This window comes from Ctenopharyngodon idella, chromosome 3, assembly GCF_019924925.1.
Source record: "Ctenopharyngodon idella isolate HZGC_01 chromosome 3, HZGC01, whole genome shotgun sequence".
NCBI classification, from domain to species: Eukaryota; Metazoa; Chordata; class Actinopteri; order Cypriniformes; family Xenocyprididae; genus Ctenopharyngodon; species Ctenopharyngodon idella.
Window position 1 is genome coordinate 2,654,686 of NC_067222.1, and position 21,590 is coordinate 2,676,275.

The window sequence follows — 21,590 nt, forward strand, 5'->3', positions numbered from 1 at the left end:
GAGCCATTATTAGAGATTAGAATATCAGAGAATTGGTGGTGAATCACTCAAAACACCCTAGCTACCTTCTAGCAATGCCTTTTTTTTTTTTTTTTTTTAGAAAATGTAAAAATAAATTCATCATCACTATAGTGATAAATCATACTTGTACATGTAAAACGGAAAATGTAATATTAATTTGGACACTGTAAAAATATAAAAATAAAAATATGGGATGCGACTCACAAGACATTTACACTTACAAGGGCAAATTCTCAAGATCAAAACGCTTTTTCTTGTTTTAATAATTAATTTTTAAGGGGCTATTCAGAGAAACCCTTGTTATTAGCGACACCTGTGGCCGTTAAGTGAACTGCAGCCAACAACGTATTGCTCGTGCTCGCATTCGTGCACACGTAACGTACAAGAGACTGAACATGATTCAAGGCCACGATATAGGCTACTCACGGCGAAGTTGTTTTTCGTTGTTTACGTAAATAAGAAGCTGGAAATACCCTTGCAGCGATATACTGATAACATACATCCAGGCATCGTCCACTCTGCTGAGAGCAACGTTTAAATGAATATGTAAATATGTGCTGAATAACAAAATAAACACACGGCAAAAATGACAGCGGTAAGAAAGCAACAGTTAAGAAAGTATCTGATCATGGCGATGTTTGTACCAGCTCTCACCGGCATCATGTCGTCAAATGAGGTAATTAAAATTACACTGTTATGATAGTTTGATTATAAAGTATATTTGAGACTATAGACCAAGATCTGGCTATGTGAGACTATTGTTTGATTTTAATTAATCCCTTTTCTTTGCATGACACATTGACATTGCAGTACAGAATAGATCTTTCGGCATTGTATATTCGTTTCATGTGTCATTTAACGGAAGAGAGGCTCTCGGGAGCGCGCGTAACCGTCACATCCTTTTGATTTTCCCGGCAAAAACGTCCCGAGTCCTTCAAATAAAAATCAGTTTACAGGCTTTCAGAGACAGGGAAAGGTCTCGTTTTTTAAGTTTTGTTGCAAGCTGTTCACACATTGGCAATAAAAAAGTGATTAGGGCCTAATAGCTACATGAAAATTCTCACATAGAGCCCCTTTAATAATGAAATCAATAGACCTTTTTTCACATTTTCAGGCTTTGTCATAGTTGGGTAAACTTCTTTAGTGTTAAGCGGAAACTACAACAAATATAATTTGTGTTTTCCCGTTTACCCCAGTAGCAAAAGGAAACAAAAAAAAAAAAAAATCCATGATATAGCATTTCTTTCCAAAAGAGGAAAAAAAGTATCGAGAGATCGATTACAGTGAGAAGAAAATGTCAAATTTGCTGTCACTCTCTCAGCCATTGTATTAAAAAATAAACTCATGCAGCAGCATTGACTAGTTTTCTCAAACTGAATGCCATGGTAATATAACACAAAGTATAGTGTTATAAATCTACATTAAATTCTTTAAAAATGAAAATATTAAAAACTTTGCTAGATTTACGAAGTTAATAATGGTGGAAACTTGTCATCTCAGTTTGTGAAAAGGACCATAATTAATTTAGTTTTGAAATCTATTAAAATAATTTTATATAGGACATTTTAAGAGAGAAAACCGAAGAAGACTGACATACACTTCACCAAAACAAGCAATGAAAGTAATAAAATAAAATATGACAGAAAAGCAAATGTGCTTGCACCCCATAGACTGACTGCAGTAGAGAAAAATGTCCAAAATGTTTTACCTTCAAAGCAAAGTGTGTTAACCTTTGTGGACTCCGGAAAGAAATTCCCTAGGAACTGTACCTAATTTAAATGTTCAAAGTGCCTCTCATCTTAAAGGTGTATGTTTCTGTTCCCTGAAGACCACACAGTTAATCTGGCAAAGGCTTGAGAAGACTTTGAAAGCGTTTTGAAAAGTGAAATGAAGCAGAGGCTGATGTGGTAAGATCAAACTATCTGACTACTGAAGGTAAAGCTTCACAATATTTTGGATTTTACTTTAATGATAAAGATTTTGCAAGTTTATCATGGTCTAAAGCAAGCTATGTAATACTTTTTTGTTATGCTATAATCTACCATATCAACACATGTGTGGCTAATGCATCATAGAAGAGGGATATAAAACCACAATGGTGTAAAAAGATTTAAGTCCCTTGGCCTGACCTGACCAAGTCGGGTAGATCACGTATGCTCAGCGATGAGATAAACAACGAAAAGCTGCACAGTGATTGGTCACCTGTGGTGAGGCTCCATCGGGATTGGAGCAGAATGCAGCTCTCACACCTTATCAGGTTGGTGCACAGCATTGCTGCAGGAGAGCGAGTCTCAGGAGGAAACGCCTGCGAGGGCTGCGCTTATCTTACACCAGCAAGAGGCCTTCATGCCTCTGATTAAGAGAGAGAGACCAACTCATGTGTACCTTCAGGAGACTGTGTTTTGGGGGGACAAAATAATGTATGTCTAAAAATATTGTATGTTTTTACTCAGTCGAAACCCAGTTTTGATTAGGAGGAGATTATTAGCATGTACAAAAGTAATATTTTTTTTTTTTTTTGCCAGGAATTTACAGGATTAAAGAGTATTATTTTACAACAAATTACTGTAGTCAGAAATTTACAGTGAAATTAATGCATGTTGAGTCATTTTCTAACGAATTACTGTTAATCAGCAAAATGATGCTGACTTCACAGTAATTTACTTCTCTTGTTTTACTGTTAATTATTGTCTTTAACCATGAAACTGCAAGAAATTATATTGTTTACCAATGTAATTGTTTTGAGGTCACCATAATGGTGATCATTGTTCAATTTGCTTGGGCTCTTGGACCTTGTATTTGCATTAAAATTTCTGTTCTAGCCAAGTCAGAAGTGTGACAAATGAGAACATTTGTTAAAACACTGACAAGCTAGAATATAAAATAATTTTCTGATTTTAAGTTAGTCAAACTATACTATTATTAGCCTTATTTCAGCAGGAAGATTAACCAATATCTTACTTCAAATTCATAACTGTTAGATGGATATTTCACAATAGTAAAGCAGCTGCTAACACAACTAATCTTGCAACACAAGATTTTTCAATACTTGACGTATAAAACAACAATGGTGACACTCAATAAATAATGATAATAATAAAAAAAGATAAATTCTGTACATTATGAAATAAACAAACAACACAAACTGCTAAAAGCGAACCAAAAATAAATTCAGCAGCACAGATAAAAGCATAATCTATTCATGCCACGCTGCATGCTGGGTACCTTCGTAGTACATGTGGACTGTGGAAATACAGTATGATATTGTTTGTGTACAGTAATTTTTTTGAGAGTGCAGTTAGATACAAGAGAAGTCCTACTGTGGAATTACTATGAAAGTCATGCAGTTATTAACCTGGAATATACTGTAATTTCACACTAAAACTTTAAAAGTGAACACTACCATTTAAAAGTTTGAGGTCAATAAGATTTTTTAAAGAAATTAATACTTTTATTCAGCAAGTATACATTAAACTGATCAAAAGTCACAGTCAAGACATGTTACAAAATATTTAGAATTCCAAAGTTCTGTCCTTTTTGAACTTCTAAATCTTTTTAAATTACATTTTAAATTTATTACAATTTAAAACAACAGTTTTCTATTTTAATAATATTTCAGAATATTAGCTACTGTTTTCTGTATTTTTGTTGCAGCCTTAGTAAGCATATGAGATTTCTTTAAAAAAAAAACTTTCGAGATATGCTTCTGGTCCCTCATTTGCTTTATAATCTGCCAGGCAAAAAAAAACAGTGTCTGAAGTTTAATACTTTGGGTTAGCGGTTTAAAAAAAATCCAGAAACCATATGCTTGCCCTACCAAACTCCACAAGAATATAAACTTTGCATGTCTGACTTCTTATTGAATGTACCTGAGCATAGAGAAAGAAATGATTAGAACTAATCGAAAACAACAAGAAATGCAGTGCATTGGCCTGAATATGCATATTAGTGCAGCAGGGTCAAAAAAAAGTCAAGATCAAATCCATCAGATGGCTTGGCTGGGATGTCCAGTTTGTGTGTGTCTCTCTGTGTGTGTGTGTGTAGAAGTGCTGCATCTGGTGTGGATCCAGGCTGGTCCAGGGGGATGCAGAGCATTAAAGCCAGTGGATGCTGGGGGAGAGGGGTTGTCCTCCCCTGGAGAGACTGAAAGAGGAGGCCTGCTATAATCTGCTTCCCTGGCTCTTCATGAAAGAGAGCAGAGGACACGCACACCAGAGACTGACCCCCTCCTCCAGCTCCAGCCTCTCTCATCTGTTATCACCATATACCTCTACCGTTCTGCTCCTTCCCTCCATTCTTCCTCAATCCTCATCTGTCTTCCCTTCCCGGCTTAGTTCTTCAGTGCTAAAACCTTTTTAATCTCTCTGTCTCCATCCTCCAAGACTTCAGTTTGATTGGTACACACACTAACTTTATATAAATGCACTTTGTGAAATGTACTGGTGCGTCCAAGAACCCATTTTGATTGCTCACAGGTTGCTCACACATTTTCAGAACACTATTTCAGATCTCAGTTATGTTTCATTTAAGTATTAACTTTGTTTCTGAATAGATAGATGCATAAATTAGAGTATAGAGCTATAAAAGATCATATGATTCATCTTTGATGAAAAGTGCTTACATTCAAATTGAGAAATCTTCTGAGATTTCTTTAGAGATTTCTATTGAAATTGCTGGGTGTTTTTCTCAAGAGAAACATAAGGAAACTTTTTGGAGTTTGCTCTCCATTTAGTGTCATCGCTGTTTGGGAGGAACAATTGTGATCTGATTTAGGGTTTTTATTTTCTGTTGGTAGAAACCAAGATGTCAGTATGAAGAACCAATAATGCATTATCAAAAACATGTTTAATCTCCAAAGAACCATAAAGACAATTCGAATGTGCCCCAATGACTCACTGAACATCTAAACTGATTATCAGTTCATTTTCTTTGCTTACTTGTGTGAATGTAAACACTAAAACTTTGAAATGGTTGGCCAATTTTTGTCAAATCTCATTGGGAATGTTTGATTTTCAGTGGTTAGAAAACAATATGTCAATTCAAAGAACCTATAAATCCATCGAAAACATGTTTAATCTCCATAAAGACAATTTAGTCTCTTCATTGTTTAGGAGAAACTATCAAGATGTTAAGATGATCTCATCAGGGATTTTAATTTTCTGCGTAGAAGCCAATGTGTCAATATGAACCTATGAATGCGTCATCGAAAATGTTTAATCTACAAAGAACACTCTAAAAAATGCTGGGTTAAAAACAACCCAAGTTGGGTTTAAAATGGACAAACCCAGCAGTTGGGTTAAATGTTTGCCCAACCTGCTGGGTATTTTTATTTAACTCAACTATTGTTTAAAAATGACTCTACTGCTTGCTTAAAATAAACCCAAAATATGTTGGAAATGAACATTAATTAATATGTTTAATAAATGAACATTCACCTTTTGATTATTATTGTTCCCTCTAGTAATTATGTGTCTGATTTTTAGTTTCCAACCTATTTTTGGTTCATTTTAAGCCAGCCATATAGTAATTTTTAAACAATAGTTGGGTTAAATAATACCCAGCAAGCTGGGCAAAGATTTAACCCAATCGTTGGGTTAAAACAACCCAATCATGAGTTTGTCCATTTTCAACCCAACTTGGGTTGTTTTTAAACCCAGTATTTTTTTTAAGAGTGAACCATAAAGACAATTCCAGTGTGCTACAAATAACCATTTGAAGAAACTTATTTTTAAACGTAAACATCTAAACTAAATATCGGTTCATTTTGTTCGCTCACTTTTGAATGTGAATTCCAAAAGTTTCAAATGAGGGGGCAATATTTGTCATTTCTCATTGGGAATGTTTGGTTTTCTGTGGGTAGAAACCAATGTCAATATGAAGAACCTATATATGCATAATCAAAAACATGTTTAATCTCAATTTAGTCTCATCACTGTTTAAGAGAAACAATTGAGATGACGACAAGTCCAGTGTGCTAAAAATATCCATTCGAACAGAACATTGGTTCATTTTGTTTGCTCACTTGTGAATGTGAACTCCAAAACATCCAAATGATGTGCTAATGTTCTAAAATCCATGCACATCCTTATTAATAAAATTTGTTTTTTCCATATATCTCAGGCAATGTGATAATGACGATACTTTCTGGGATCATTTCTCTGGGATCGTCTTCCCTTCTCTCTGGCTTTTCTGTCGGCTGTCTTTCACAACTCTCAGCGTCGAGCCTCATTTTGTGGAATCAGGCCACAGAGTCTGGCCTAGTCTCACGGTTCCTCTCTTCCACCATCTCATCGAGGGGAGGGGCTTCCTTGGCAGTGCCAGGCTCTGTTTGGTAGAATGGGTCCAAATTACCATGAATATTCATGAGCCCCCCCCCCCCCCTCCCCCTTTCCTAACAGCGCATCAACACTTGGTAGCAGCACATGGCGGGACAGCTGTTGCAGGCCAAAGCGGGCATCTGTGCACAGAGAGACAGAGATATGGACCAGGCGAGAGGAAGAGGTGTGGACATCTGTAGCCAGGGATTGACAAACACTTGGATGGATGAGGAAGAGAGGCGAGACGAGAAGGAAAAAGAGAGGAAGTTGGACTAGGACAAGGGAGCAGGATTAATTGAACAGATGACAGGGATGTGCTAGCGTACGAGAGAAAGAGATCGCTGAAGGATTGGAGAAAGATGAAGCGGTGGTATATGTAAATGCCGGTTCCTGCATTAAAAACTAGAATTTTACCTTTTATAGATGAAAACATAATGCACTTGCCCATGCAAAAGTAGGTTGCTTGGGTGTTCTTGCTGGTTGCTTGGTCAAAAGAGTCCACCAACATGATCTTCTGGTCCATTGTTCAATGTAAATCTATGGGATTTTTTCACCTTTTTATTGTCTGGGCACTTAGAAACATAACAGCAAACATCTCCATATGATTTAGGGATATTCCCCACAATAAGTTTAATAGTTAGGACTAGGGGTTTGTTCAGATCACTAACTCTCAGTATTGTCTTTCCTCCAATAAAAGTTCTTCAATGGTTTGCACCTTTTTAGGGGCCACTCACACTTTTTGGAAAAGGCCTCGAGATGGGTTTTTAAAGCTGAACTTATTTTAACTTGAATGTCCCATTTTTGCAATGCTGTGTCATGTGCAAAAGACAGGCGCAACGGTCAAAGACATTTGTTTAGCGCATAAATACATAGAAAAACAATAGAAAAGCAGTACATTGGAATCAAAAGGAAACATCAAATTCTCCAAAGCTGTTCACCAAGCTTTCGATTAAATTTCATATTTTAAATCACCAATGAAATCTGACAACAACTGTCTCATAAATTTTGTTTCTAAACGCTTGAATCATGACAAAAAACCCTGCATTTTTTAGGCTGGATCAAGCTAATGCGCATACACAGTTCTATGTGCGCGTTTCTATAGGAAGCACGCGTCTGTTTCTATATATTTTCACACCAACAAATGCTAACAGTCTGTTTATTCTAAGCTCACGCTGTTTTTGCTGTTCTTGTTGCATTTACATGGCTTTAACCAGCAGATGTCCTCAGCATGCTGTTTCGAGTGAATAGCTAGTGTAATCGATCTAATCTAACAGTGAATTTTGTGGAATAAAAACAACGCCTAGTCTTTTTCACTGCAACTGCAAAGGAAGCAAGACAATGTTGTCGAAACTTGCACTGGATACCATGAGGTAATTTTATTTTACACTGTTTGCTAGCCTGACATAATGATCTCATTAATAATGATCTCATCGTTACTTCTCACCATTTATTCCAAGGGTATGACCGATTGTTTTCCATATATCCATTTTCTTTAAAGTATACTTGAAAAGGGGGTTTGACTTGTCAAACAGTGGTGGCTTTTTCTAAACCTCGTTGATTAACTTCTCCACAATGTCGTCCGCCATTTTAAATTAGAACGGATTCTGATTGGCTGTCAGTGTTTTATCGTTCAACAGCTGGAAAAAATTGTTTTTAAAAGTGGTCCCAACGATATTGTTTCTCTATATTGTTATAGCTGTGATGTGGACAGTGCTATTCTTTTATATTTAGAATGATTTTTAGAACTATATCTTTGTAGTTATTGTTCTTGGTGTGGGCGGGCCTTAACAGCCGCTGCAGTGATGAGATGACTTTACCAATCGGCGATTGGCTCTTATTTAGAAGGCGGGACTTATTCTGCCATATTGCGCATTGCACTTTCTCCCATTCATAATAATACGAGTGCACTGTCTTTCTATATATAAAATCTTTGATTGGAATTCAAAAACTTAAACAGCCCCTTACACTGCATAAGAGTCTTGATTTGACTATATGGTTCTTTGGAGTTTCAGTAAGTCTTGATGTTTCATTATAAGCTTTTCAGATCAGTCTGTTGGTTTCTGTGTTCTTTAAAGCACCAATTCATAGATGCTTTTCATTAAAACTAAGGAACAAAAGTTCTTTGTGGAACTTAAGCAGGTTCTTCTATGATATCAGTCTGTAAAAGCCTTTTTGGTTCTAATTGGAACCAAAACCAAAGTTGCTCAAACTCTAGAAACCTCAACCTGTAGCCCTCGACACAAAGCCGTTATCTTTATAACATACCCTTCTCCCATGATTATGCCACCCCTCAACATTAAACTCCAACTTGCTCCGTGTTTGTCCTCAAAGGACTTAAGCTCTCCACCGGTCTTATTCCACACATACACACACAGAGACACACACACACAAACAGGGCGCCTGGTTCTCGCTGCCCTACATAGCCAGTAGCACAGCAGGCAGTCTCTATGAAAGGCCCATGAGGTTTAAACTGTGTCAGATCCCTCGATAAGGCTCTGTATACAGAAGTCTCTGAAATCCCTCATCTGAGGACCCTCTGTGTTTAGGGGTTGTGCTTTACATCGCTTTCCATGATTAATTAGGCTTAATTGAAAAGGGGAAAGTAGCACAAAAATGTAAATATTCTTAGATCCAACAATAATGCAATGTTTTGATTAAAAAAGATAGCTCCCTTTTTGAAGAGGGAAAACTAAATGATTAATTAGGATATTGTATTTAACAATCCTAATTTAATTATTATTATATTAAAATGTTGACTTCTAACTACAAATTACACTGGGGAAATTTGTAGTTGTTGCCTTAACAGATTTTTTCTACCTTATTTGACCACTAAAATTAAAAAAGTAATAACCTAAAGTAGTTTACGATTAAATAACACTAATAAGTTTAATTATTAATTCATACTAAATAATTTTCCTGATTTTTACACTGTTGCTGAAAGAGTTGAGTCCTCAGGAAGGCCATATAATGTTGTGAAAGGATTGAAGCATGGGAAACTACATTTTTGCTATATTATACAATTAATAAGTATAGAAAGTGAAATGAAATCACTAAATCACAATAAATCAGAAAGTGCATAGCAATTCAACAGACAGCAAATTCATTTACTAGCAGCTTTAAGAGAACTTCATCCAAAGACAATACAAGCAGCTTAGATAGATAGCAGTCTGAGTTTCAGGAAGTGGGAAAAAAGTGGGAAACATGATGTTAAGCGAGTGAAAGAGAGCAAAAAGAAAGAGGGTGGTCATACCATCAGCCACGACCTGGCAGAGAAGTCATAACACAGCTGCCACCTGAACCCTGGGTCAGCCTGCCTGTCCAGCGCCATTCCCGCGCCCTCCTGCCAGAAGAAATCCTCTTCCTGGGATGGCGGAAAAATTAATAAATAAAGAGAAAAACGCACAGCAAGCACCAATCAGAAGGAGCGTGCGTGCAGGATGCAGCCAGCATGCATGCCTGTGTTTGTGTGAGTATGTGTTAGAGAGAGGGAGAGAGGACTTTGACATAGAAAACGCCAGGAAGTGCAATCCGGGCAGCTGTAGCCATACGGAGCCAGCGCCAGCCGCCCGCCTGCCATCAGCAGACTTACTGACACACCGATCCGACGCAGCCAACCAACACTGGGCTCTGGGTGTCACCAGAGTGTTTATGTGTACATACAAACAAATATTTACTTCAAAGACAGCCTTTACAGGAGCGACGGGTGGTGAAACGCTTTAACGTGCTTGTCAATCTGCACGCTTCCTACGTTTACCTGCCTCATTTTTCATTTGAATTGACTTGAGTGAAATTTAATGAAGTCAGTAAACATACTGTGTTTGTTAAATCTTGCTGTCTGACACAGGCTCTTATGAGTGATCACATGAGGCCTATTGTACAGCGATGACCGGAAGCTGATGTGTATTTTTGTTTGAAACAGTATCAGATTGTTTGGCTCGATATATTGTGATCCTACAATGATTTTCAGTATGTTTAACAGGTTAAGCTACACTGAAAATGTATATGATGCACCCATAAATGTATGAAACTTATGTAATGTTGTAGCAAATAAATAAGGGTGATACTTCCTTACAAAAAAAACTGATTATGGTAACTTTATTTGTGTCTAGTGACAGACCAATATATATCGATCAGGCTGATTAACCAGCAGATATTTGGCCATAAGTGTTGCTCAGTGTCATTTTTTTTTTTAAATGCAGACAGCCTTGTCAATTAATAATATGTTTTGCATTTTGAAAAAAAAAATATATATTTTTTAAATAAAAATAAAAAAGTATTTAAAAGTATTATAAAATTATTACAATTTAAATTATTAAATGATATATTATATCATTTAATAATTAAATGATATATTATATTTAATTAATTTATATATAATATAAATTTTAATTTATATTATATATAATTTAATATATATAATTTTATAAAATAAAAAGTATTTAAAATTATTATATAATAATTACAATTTAAATTATTTTATTTATTTATATTTATTTAAATTATATATTTTATTTAATTAGAAAAAATATATATATACACATTTTAAATAATATAAAATTATTATAAAATTATTACAATTTAAATAAGTTTATATATTATATATGTTCAAATTATATCTTTAATTTTAAAATGTTTTATGTATATATGTATATAAGTATGTATGAATGTATGTATGTACAGTTGCAAGAAAAAGTATGTGAACCACTTGCAGAATCTGTGAAAATGTGAAAAATTTTAACAAAATAAGAGAGATCATACAAAATGCATGTTATTTTTTATTTAGTACTGTCCTGAGTAAGATATTTTACATAAAAGATGTTTACATATAATCCATAAGACAAAAAAAAAAATAGCTGAATTTATTAAAATGACCCAGTTCAAAAGTTTGTGAACCATTGATTCTTAATACTGTGTGTGGTTACCTGGATGATCTACGACTGTTTTTTGTTTTGTGATGGTTGTTCATGAGTCTCTTGTTTATTCTAAGCAGTTAAACTGAGCTCTGTTCTTCAGAAAAATCCACCAGGTCCTGCAGATTCTTCAGTTTTCCACCATCTTTTGCATATTTGAACCCTTTACAACAGTGACTGAATGATTTTGAGATCCATCTTTTCACATGGAGGACAACTGAGGGACTCAAACACAACTAATAAAAAAGGTTCAAACATTCACTGATGCTCCAGAGGGAAACACGATGCATTAAGAGTCGGGGGGTGAAAACTTTTGAACAGGATGAAGAGGTCGAAATTTTTCTTATTTCGCTTAAATATCTTTTTTTTTTTTTCATTTAGTACTGCCCTTCGGAAGCAACAGAAGATACTTGCATGTTTCCCGGAAGACAATTTAAATACAATTTACCTTGATCTTCAAATTCCAAATGTTTTCACCCCCGTCTATTAATGCATCATGTTTCCTTCTGAAGCATCAGTGAATGTTTGAACCTTTTTTAATAGTTGTGTTTGAGTCCCTCAGATGTCCTCAGTGTGAAAAGACGGATCTCAAAATCATACAGTCACTGTTGTAAAGGGTTCAAATATGCAAAAAATGCTTGAAAACTGAAGAATCTGCAGGACCTGGAGATTTTTTCTGAAGAACAGAGCTCAGTTTAACTGCTCAGGACAAACAACAGACTCATGAACAACCATCACAAAACAAAAAAACAGTCGTAGATCATCCAGGTAACCACACACAGTATTAAGAATCAGTGGTTCACATACTTATGAATGGAGTTATTTTAATAAATTCAGCTATTTTTTTTTTTTCTTGTGGACTTTATGTAAACATCTTTTATGTATAATATTCTACTCAGGACAGTACTAAATAAAAAATAACATGCATTTTGTATGATCTCTCTTATTTTGTTAAAATTATTAACATTTTCACAGATTCTGCAAGTGGTTCACATACTTTTTCTTGCAACTGTAAGTATATATATATATATATATATATATATATATATATATATATATAATGTTTTAGACAAAATTGCTGGGAAATTATTTATAAAGTTAAAGTCTATAAAATAATGAAGACAAAACAAATTTAAAATTATTTAAAATATATAAATAAAATAACACAATAAAGACAATATTTAAAATTATTTCAATTATTTAAAATATATAAATACCATAGTTTTTATTACACTTAATGAATGCTATGAGAAAACTGTCCACCACTGTCTTCCAAAATAATATTAAAAATTACACTTCAAGTAAATGTCAAACAATAATTACATTCCCACATTAATTTACCATGATGAGAAAGCAGTAACTACACTGTAATTATTTTGGCGGGAACTATGGTTACCGTGGTAAATGTTCATGCTGCAGTCGCTAATGAAAAATGTAAAGAACAAGCGGGCGTCCTGCAGTTTTCTTTAGCTTAAAAGCAGCATGTCAATTCCTCCTTATTATTGTTTTTAATTAAGTAGCATTCCTCAGTTCAGAATAGTTCATTGGAATATTTTCGTGCTGATTAACTGATTATCCTCGTCCAGCCGCATCTAAACGGTGCAGTCATGCATGCATGTAATGTGTGAAAGTGAATAACAGAGCACATGCAGTCCTGGGAGCAGCAGCGCTCTTTACAGACACACAAAGCTGTGACGAGGACCCTGCGTGTCAGATGAGGGACAATTTAAGTCTGCTTGTGGTGTGATGGCTGCTAGTGCAGGACTTGGCACGGCTCCCTAATTTAAGGGAATTAAAACAAGCTAAACAAGACTTCTTTGTGTGCGTGAGAGAGAGTGTGATGCAGGACTGGCACTAAGCTGGCATGGCCTCAGAGAGAGAGCGGGAAGCATCACGTCTAGATAATCCAGAGAAGTATGGAAATGTTATACTGCAACAGGCTTATATATCATTCAAACAGTTGTGTGTTTGAATGCATATAGATACACAGAAATACTGCAGCTTGCACCATTGCTTATGACCAATAAACATACTTGTGCCCAACCAATCGACACCATAAAAGTGTCATTCCATCACCTTTTGACCTCTGAAAGTTAAAAAAAAAAACAGTGAGAGTGACGGATTGCCAGTCAGCTTACACTTTATGAGGACATCAACTTCATTCATTTTTTTTTTTAAAAACATCTTTTGAAATGTTGATATTATCAAAGATCATATGTCAAATAGGCCTATTTCTGTCATTTTAACATTTCAGAGTGACATAAACCAAGTAATGAAAACATAAACAACATCAGAATTCATCAAATCCACTGCTAAAACTACTGATGCTTGTGCTGTTGTTTTCCCAAAACTGTCACATCCTGGAAGATGATGTCGTTAAGGAACTGGCACTTTCAATGCCATGATTTAAAAAAAAAAAAATTATTCTATTTGGATGTCTTGTTAAAGTTGTACTTGTTTTTTTGTTTTGTCTCAATTTCTAATAAAAAAGCCATGATTTAAACTTAACTATGTCCACTTTAAGGGGCAATATGTAAGAATTTTCATGTATTAATCGTTATTTATTGCCAGCGTGTGAACAGCTTGAAACGAAACTTAAAGGGATAGTTCACCCAAAAATGAAAATTATTCCATGATTTACTTACCCTCAAGCAATCCTAGGTGTATATGACTATCTTCTTTCAGATGAACACAATCGGAGATATATTTAAAAATATTCTTAGTCCTCCAAGCTTTATAATGGTTGTGAATGGGAGGCCGCGTTTTGAAGTAAAAGAAAATGCATCCATCCATAAAAAAAGTAATCCATACGGCTCCAGGGGGTTAATAAAGGTATTCTGAAGCAAAGCGATGCGTTTTTGTAAGAAAAAAATATCCATATTTAAAACTTTATAAATTCAAATAACTAGCTTCTGGCGGACGATTTGAAGTCAATTTGTGGCGGAAGAGCAACCTTTGACCTGACGCACAACGTAATGGCGAACATGGAGGCACAGAGGATAAATCTAAACAAATCACCATTCACAAATTATAAGTCTAAAACGATAATTTTAAAGAGAAATGTCGGAGTATTTCGATATAAGAGAAGAGGAGCTTAAATTTGTTGCACAAACCACGAGAGGCGTCTAAGCTTACGATCCTCCTACATCCTGCGTCATACATCCCGTCAGAAGATTACTCATTTGGCGCAAGTCGAGTTGCGCATTCTGTGTATGGTCGTCTGCCGGAAGCTAGTTATTTGAATTTACAAAGTTGTAAATATGGATTTTTCTTACAAAAACCCATTGCTTCACTTCAGAAGGCCTTTATTAACCCCCTAGAGTCATATGGATTACTTATTTTTGATGGATGGATGCATTTTGTTGTTTTAAAACGTGGCCCCGCATTCACAACCATTACAAAGCTTGGAAGAGCCAGGATATTTTTTAAATATATCTCCGATTGTGTTCGTCTGAAAGAAGATACACCTAGGATGGCTTGAGGGTGAGTAAATCATGGGATAATTTTCATTTTTGGGTGAACTATCCCTTTAAAAAAAACGAGACCTTCCTCGACTTTCTAGGTCATCTCTGAAAGCCTGTAGACTGATTTTTATGTGAAGGACTCGGGACGTTTTTGACGGGAAAATCTAAAGGATGTGACGTTACGCGTGCTCCCGAGAGCCTCTCTTCCATTCTATTACACATGTAATGAATGCTTAAACAATGTTCAGGATAATACCGAAAGAGCTGTTTTGTTCTGTCAGTGTGTCATGCAAAAAAAGGGATTAATTCAAACTATAGTCTCACATAGACAGTCAGATAGTCTATAGTCACAAATATAATCAAACTATCATGTAATTTTAATTACCTCATCTGAAGACATGACGTCGGTGAATTGCAGAGCTGGTGCAAACATGTCCACATCTCTATGGTCAGATGGTTTCTTAACTGCTGCTTTCTCCCGCTGAAAGTGTGCAGCACAAATTAACATACCCCCTTTTATATAGCCTAGCCCCTTTAAAATTGTAATATTGTGATAAAATATGATTTCTATTTTTTAAAAACAAGCAAAGTTAGAATATGTCAGTGTACATATAATTGTAGATTAATCGCATTAACTTGGAGTGGAAACAGTAACAAATCGCTTGAGGATCTGTATCAAGACGGTACATCAACAAAACATACGTACTGTCATTATAACTTTAAAATTAGCTTTACATATTACAAAAATGGTGTTTTAAAAGCCAATATAAAATTTTACTTTCACAATCTGATGTATTTCTGAGTGAAACAGGATATTTAAAAAAAAAAAAAAAAAGTAAAATGTAGGGTGGGACTTAATTTTGCCCATCAGAAATTGAGTGGACCATGAAAAATAGTTGGAGGGGGTTGTAAAAAAAAAAAGAAAAAAGAAAAAAGGGTGCTTGGCGTTGTCGACTGAAAAGGTCAGTTTTATACAGTGGAGTGAGTTTTTAATAACAGACTGCGAAGACAAACAATTCAATTGACCGTTCACAAAGACCCGCCCCCTTTAGCTACTGTTGCTACATCTGACATCATGTTCTCATGCAGTGAAAAATATCGTGGAGCAAAGAGAACAACGCGTCGACAGATATAACAGAGCAGGTTACTTTTGATATGAAACAAATTCTCAAATTTTGTAATTTCTGACGAAATTTAAACAATAAATACCGTTTTGAGGCTCTTTGTCGTGACAGATCGCTGTAGCGCCTCAGTTCAAGCAGCTCGTGAACCGATCATCTCTTCCCGTTTCTACTAGTTTATTTATAGCATTAAATAAACACGACTGAACATCAGAAGGAATGTTGTTCAACCGCGGAAAGAAGTCAGTACACACCATTTCCAAGTTCAAGTCCATCGACGTTAATCTACTAACTCTCCTGACTGCTTTGTCGGACAAAATGGCGGATTCGGCGTTATGATTGGTTAGATCGCCTGTCAATCAAATTCCCGGCAAAGGGTCAATTGGACTTGGACTAATGAACCGTTCGTGATGAGACCAGGAACGTGCATTAAGAAAGTAAATACGACAAATATTATGTTGAGTTTAAAATTGATGGAAGTGCAGCCCAAAGAAAATTGGAGTAATGTGGGACGAACCTCAATGGATTATTTGCACCCCAAATAGAATTTGTTTTTAAAAAGAAGTGCTTCTATTAAAGTCACAGTATAATTCACACACTGTTTCTGGGCAATTTGTGCATAGAAACTGGAAACACTAAACTTCACGTTTCTCTCTGTTCTTTCGGAGCCTAATTTGTGAATCCACTGGTTTCACTTACTAAATCTCAAAGGTTTCTGGGCAACGTGGGTTAAAAAAAAAAAAAAAAAAGTTACCATGGCATTTTTTTGGCACACCAGCGCTTGTGCCGTGCCCAGGACAGGAGGGTTACCATGGCATCAGCAGGCACCTCATAAAGCAAATCATTGTTGGGGGGTTTGTGTGAGCGTGTTTTCTGCGTGGCTGTGCCACCCCAAATACCTAAATGTTATGCCAGCATCCTTTAAATACTAAAGGGCACGGGATAATGCCAGGCTGCTTCTTATCCTCGCTAGCTTACCATTCCTGTCTTTCCACTGGAAATCATTGCTCTATCTGTCCGTCCATCTGTCTATCTCTCTAGCACTCACCTCACACTTGTGGCACGGCCTGCCAGCTCATCTGCCACTTGATTCATCTCCAGCTGCCTTCACCCAACAGCAAACCAATTTAATAAAAGTGCATGTTAATAGAAATCCAGCCAAAGTCTTGATCAATGATGGGCGATGCCTCGCAGCAAAGGAAACAATAGATTGAGGCTCTTCTTATGCAAACCTTTTCACAGAAAAAATATCTGTAAAATGTGCATTCGTACTTTTACCCTTTTAAAGACAACCAAAGAAGAATGTGTTTTCAAGCTGAATATGGATATTCTCAAAAGTGTGGAAGCTGTGCAGAAGGAGCTCAACACCTGTCCGAGCACCTGCTTCATTAAGAAACTGATTATACAGATCCCACAAAATGCTGACTTAATTGATGTATGAAATTATGAACAGATGCAATAATGTATAATCCCGAAGATTGCAGGAGCAAAGCAGAACTTTAATGCAACATAATATTCATATAATTGTAGAAATTACAAGACTCTGAATATTTAAGTCTGCTCAGGGGAAAATAAAATCATTAAATTAAATTAAAACAAATTAAATTAATTTAAAACAAAACAGCAAGGATCATGTCCCAATCCCAAACCCTCTACCTCCATAAATAAAATAAAATAATGATAATAAAATTAAACAAAATAATAAAATAAATAAACAGCCAGGGTTATGTCTTAATCCAAACAATCTACCTCCATAAACATAAAATAAATTAAAAAATAATGATAATAAAATATAATGATAATAAAAATAAAACAGTCAGGGTCATGTCCCAATCCCAAACCCTCTACCTCCATAAAAAATAAAATAAAAATAAAATAACCATCAGGCAAAAGTAAATTATGGGATATTTATCTGCCAGATAATCTAAAAAAAGAAAGAAAGAAAGAAAGAATGATATTACTTATATATCAAGATTTATAGTCCTTTGTAGTTCTGTGCTTTTATAGCACCACCTATAAACCAGCCTGCAGATATAGAATAATATATTAGATATATCTTCTAATCATTATCTGGACCGTCCACAGAACTTTTGTTCATTTTATCAGACAGTATCAGTTTCAGATGAACATGTGTCATGCACATGCATTTGAAAAATAAAACAGAAGCCGCACACCATATTTCGTGCTAATAAAACCAACCCACAAAACTGGTCACATTATTGACGAGAGGGAGAGAAGCCATTTGCAATGCGTTTTCCATTCAAACCTGTTTTCAATTTATTAGCACAATATTCACCACATCTGACCTCTGCCAGTGTAATATGAATAGGCTATACCAGCCAGAGAAATAAGGTGATTTCTGTCAGAACAAATATTATTTTTCCAAAATTATACAAGCTAAACAGTTCTGTTTTAAAGGAATCATATTTCTTCATGCACTTTGCTGTACTTTATTTGAGACATATGTTATACGTTTGAGATATTTTGCTTTTGCTTATAAATAAAGATAAATAGGCTATGCATTTAAAAAAAAAAAATTAATCAGGAAAGCCTGTCATTAACAATGCTCTAAAAAATCTTGGGTTATTTATTCTACCAAAGTCCTGGGTTAAGCCTTTTGGGGGGTTATTTTTCCAGTGTTTGGGTAGTTTTTGTGTTACCCAGATCCTGGGTCAGACATAACAACCCAGGGGTTGAGTTAAAATAATAAACTCAAAATATCATTCTCAATCTTACACTAAAACATGCAAAACCGGCAACTTTCATATTCAAGTAGCCTATGTCCCGTGTTAGAAAAGTGTCTAAAATAAAAATATAATTTGCTAATTAGTTCATGCATTATTAGTTTGCATGCATTATTTTACTCACTAGCGATCAAAAGTTTGCATTAAGACTTAATGTTTTTGAGGAAGGCTGAATTTATTTGATCGAAAATACAGTAAAAAAAATATTATAAAATATTAATAAAATTTCAAATAGATGTTTTCTATTTGAATTTATTGTAAAATGTAATTTATTCCTGTGATCAAAGCTGAATTTCCAGCATCATTACTCCAGTCCTCAGTCATGTGATCCTTCAGAAATCATTCTAATATGCTGTATTTTTCATAAACATAAGAATTTTTACACTCTTTTCCACAACTCGACCTCTATTCCATAAAATGATAGTTGTCAAGCCCCTGAAAGGACAAATACTAGAAAGGCACCATAAAACAGTTCACATTCTGCACTATTCTAAGTCTTATAGATCGTACCAGAGCATTGTTATATGGAGTGATTTAAGGTATTGAACTTTAGTGATATTAAACTTCCCTGTATGGAAAAGAGATTTGAATTTTTTCAAAATTATTTACTATTTGCCATGTGCACCAAGACATATTATAACATAAAGAAGTATGCCAGTCATTCATTAATGTTAATGATAAGCATTTCAATAAAAAAAATTAAAAACAACATTTATAGCATTTATATTTCTGTACAATAGCATTTATATTTTTATGCTAGTAAGTGGTGTAAAAAAAATTGGTTGGGTTTATGGTGTTGTGGACCATGTGATGGGCCGCTTTGTGTCGGAAAGTCCAGGGCCACTTTTTTGCCCCAGTCCGCCCCTGATAGAAATGAATCAACCCATAATGCTGGGTTAAATCAACAACCCAATTTGCTGGGTAAAATGAACCAAACGTGTTCTGTCCTATATACCCAGCCCTTGGGCTGTTTTTAGCTCAGTGTTTTTTAGAGTGTAACAAGATATCAATAAAAGACTAGACTTTTTCTCATGTTTGCATAACTTTCTTAGAAGTAAAATGAAAAAAGAATAGAATCGAATAGGATTATTTCAAAAACATGTTTTCATGGAGGCTTTTCTGGTTAAATCAAGATCATCAGTTTCTCAGAAATGTTTAGGTAATAGATTGTGAGTAACATTACACAGGAGTTTTACTCTTCATGTGGTTTTAATACAGCGTAATGCGTCTCTTATGTGTTGATAATCACTATAAAGCAAACAGCACATGTTCAGTGTCACAAATCATGTGGAAATTCCTTCAAAATCTCATGACAAACATTTGGATAAATATTCAAAATAAAGGGCGACGACAGAAAACCTCCATGTAAACAATTTTCTCACTGACATTCAGTTTGATTTGGGGAAAAAAAACACTTTAATTCAAATTGAGCACTTGAAATAATATTAATATTTGTGTGGGTTTAACCTTATTCTTTTGTGAATTATTTTTTTTTCATCAACAACCATCTGTACAATAAATAAACAAATAGGCAACTTTTTAAATAATAACCATTAAGATATTATTTATCAAATTATTTATGCAAGACATTGTTTCCACCAAACATTACAACACTTAAATTACAATCTTCACTATTTATATTGTTTCACTCTGTGTATTTATTTATTGTAGACTATATATTATTGTAAAGTGAAACAGTTCTTTCTTTCATCTTTCAGGTCAAGGGCATAAAAGCTGTAAAATGTTCCATGTCATTTTAATTCGCAATGAAAGGGCACAATTAAATGTGTTTGGAATTGAAACACGGCTTACTATGTGTGAAAACATGGTAACAATTAGTGGTTTGACTCGCTGTCGCTGTTCTAGTACATAAACATTCGGGAAAGAGAGCACGGCTGGACAGGTGCGCGTGCATGAGAAGCGTGTGCTGCAGCGCCCTCTGCTGGATCACAACATGCACGCGTTTCTCATCAGGGCTCTTCAACCCAAGGACCCCTTGACCCAATGTTACACTGGTGGACCAGCACAGATACACTGCTGAAGCCAACAGTCTTCTTGAGAGCATATGAAGAAATATAAATAACATAATTGTGAATATAATGAATTTATGCAATAATGAAATATGACTTATAAAGTTGTTGTTGTGGTTTTTATGCAACAAACTCTAAAACAATGAAAATCTATGCCAAAAGCAGTTTTATTTTAGAATCATTATATATATATATATATATATATATAATTATATATATATATATATAAATATTCATTTATTTTAACTTGATGTAGGCCTACTAAAATAACGAAAACTGAAATAAAAATGGATAAAAACTGTACAGACATGTAAAAAAAAACCCAATAAAAATGACAAAAACACAACAAACTTATGAACACTTTACATTTAAAGTGAAAACAAAAATAAAAAATATATATATTTAAATTTATATTTAAATATTTATATATTTACATTTTTTTGTTTTAATTTTTATATATATATATATATATATATATAGTTTTTATTTTACATGTAGTTAAAGTGTTAGTAATTTTGTTGTTTTGACATTTTTATTGTTTTTTATTGTTTTTATCCATTTTTATTTCAGTTTATTTTAGTACATCAAGTTAAACTAAATGGATATTTAATATTTTTATTATAAATATAATATTTTTAATATTAATATATTTTTTTTTTAGTTAATGTTCATTGTATGCCAAGTAACGATTATTTTATGTTTTTTTTTGTTTGTTTGTTTGTTTGTTTTTTATTATTATCTATAATAACCCCGGCCAAAAGGTCTTCAGCGGATAAAACCTAATGACAATAAGTTTTGATTTATTTTTCAAAATACATTAAAAATAACATTTCCTAAATTTAAAATACAAATGTCACTGAATTAGATAACAAAATATCAAAACAATTGGCATTTAACAAATGCAAAAGAAAGCACAAGTACACTTTTCAAACAAAATATAAAAAAAAAAAAAACATTTACACCCCCTTGCAAAACCCTAGCAA

At 34.5% G+C, this 21,590-nt stretch overlaps 1 protein-coding gene across 5 annotated transcripts in view; it reads right to left on the reverse strand.

Annotated features, from left to right (window-relative positions):
• nfixb (nuclear factor I/Xb) overlaps positions 1-15,710 on the reverse strand; it is a 202,917-nt gene extending 187,207 nt beyond the window's left edge. For 2 of the 5 annotated variants that reach the window (XM_051886168.1, XM_051886170.1), the window contains exons 1-2: positions 15,098-15,235; positions 9,589-9,699 (exon numbers count right to left, since the gene is read on the reverse strand). In XM_051886168.1, coding sequence (XP_051742128.1) covers positions 9,589-9,699; positions 15,098-15,220 — 234 coding nt within the window. In that variant the 5' untranslated portion in view covers positions 15,221-15,235. Of the gene's footprint in view, positions 1-9,588; positions 9,700-15,097 lie in introns of all 5 variants that reach the window. The other 3 variants (XM_051886162.1, XM_051886169.1, XM_051886163.1) reach the window with 3 other exon arrangements.
• Between the last annotated feature and the right edge of the window lie 5,880 nt (positions 15,711-21,590).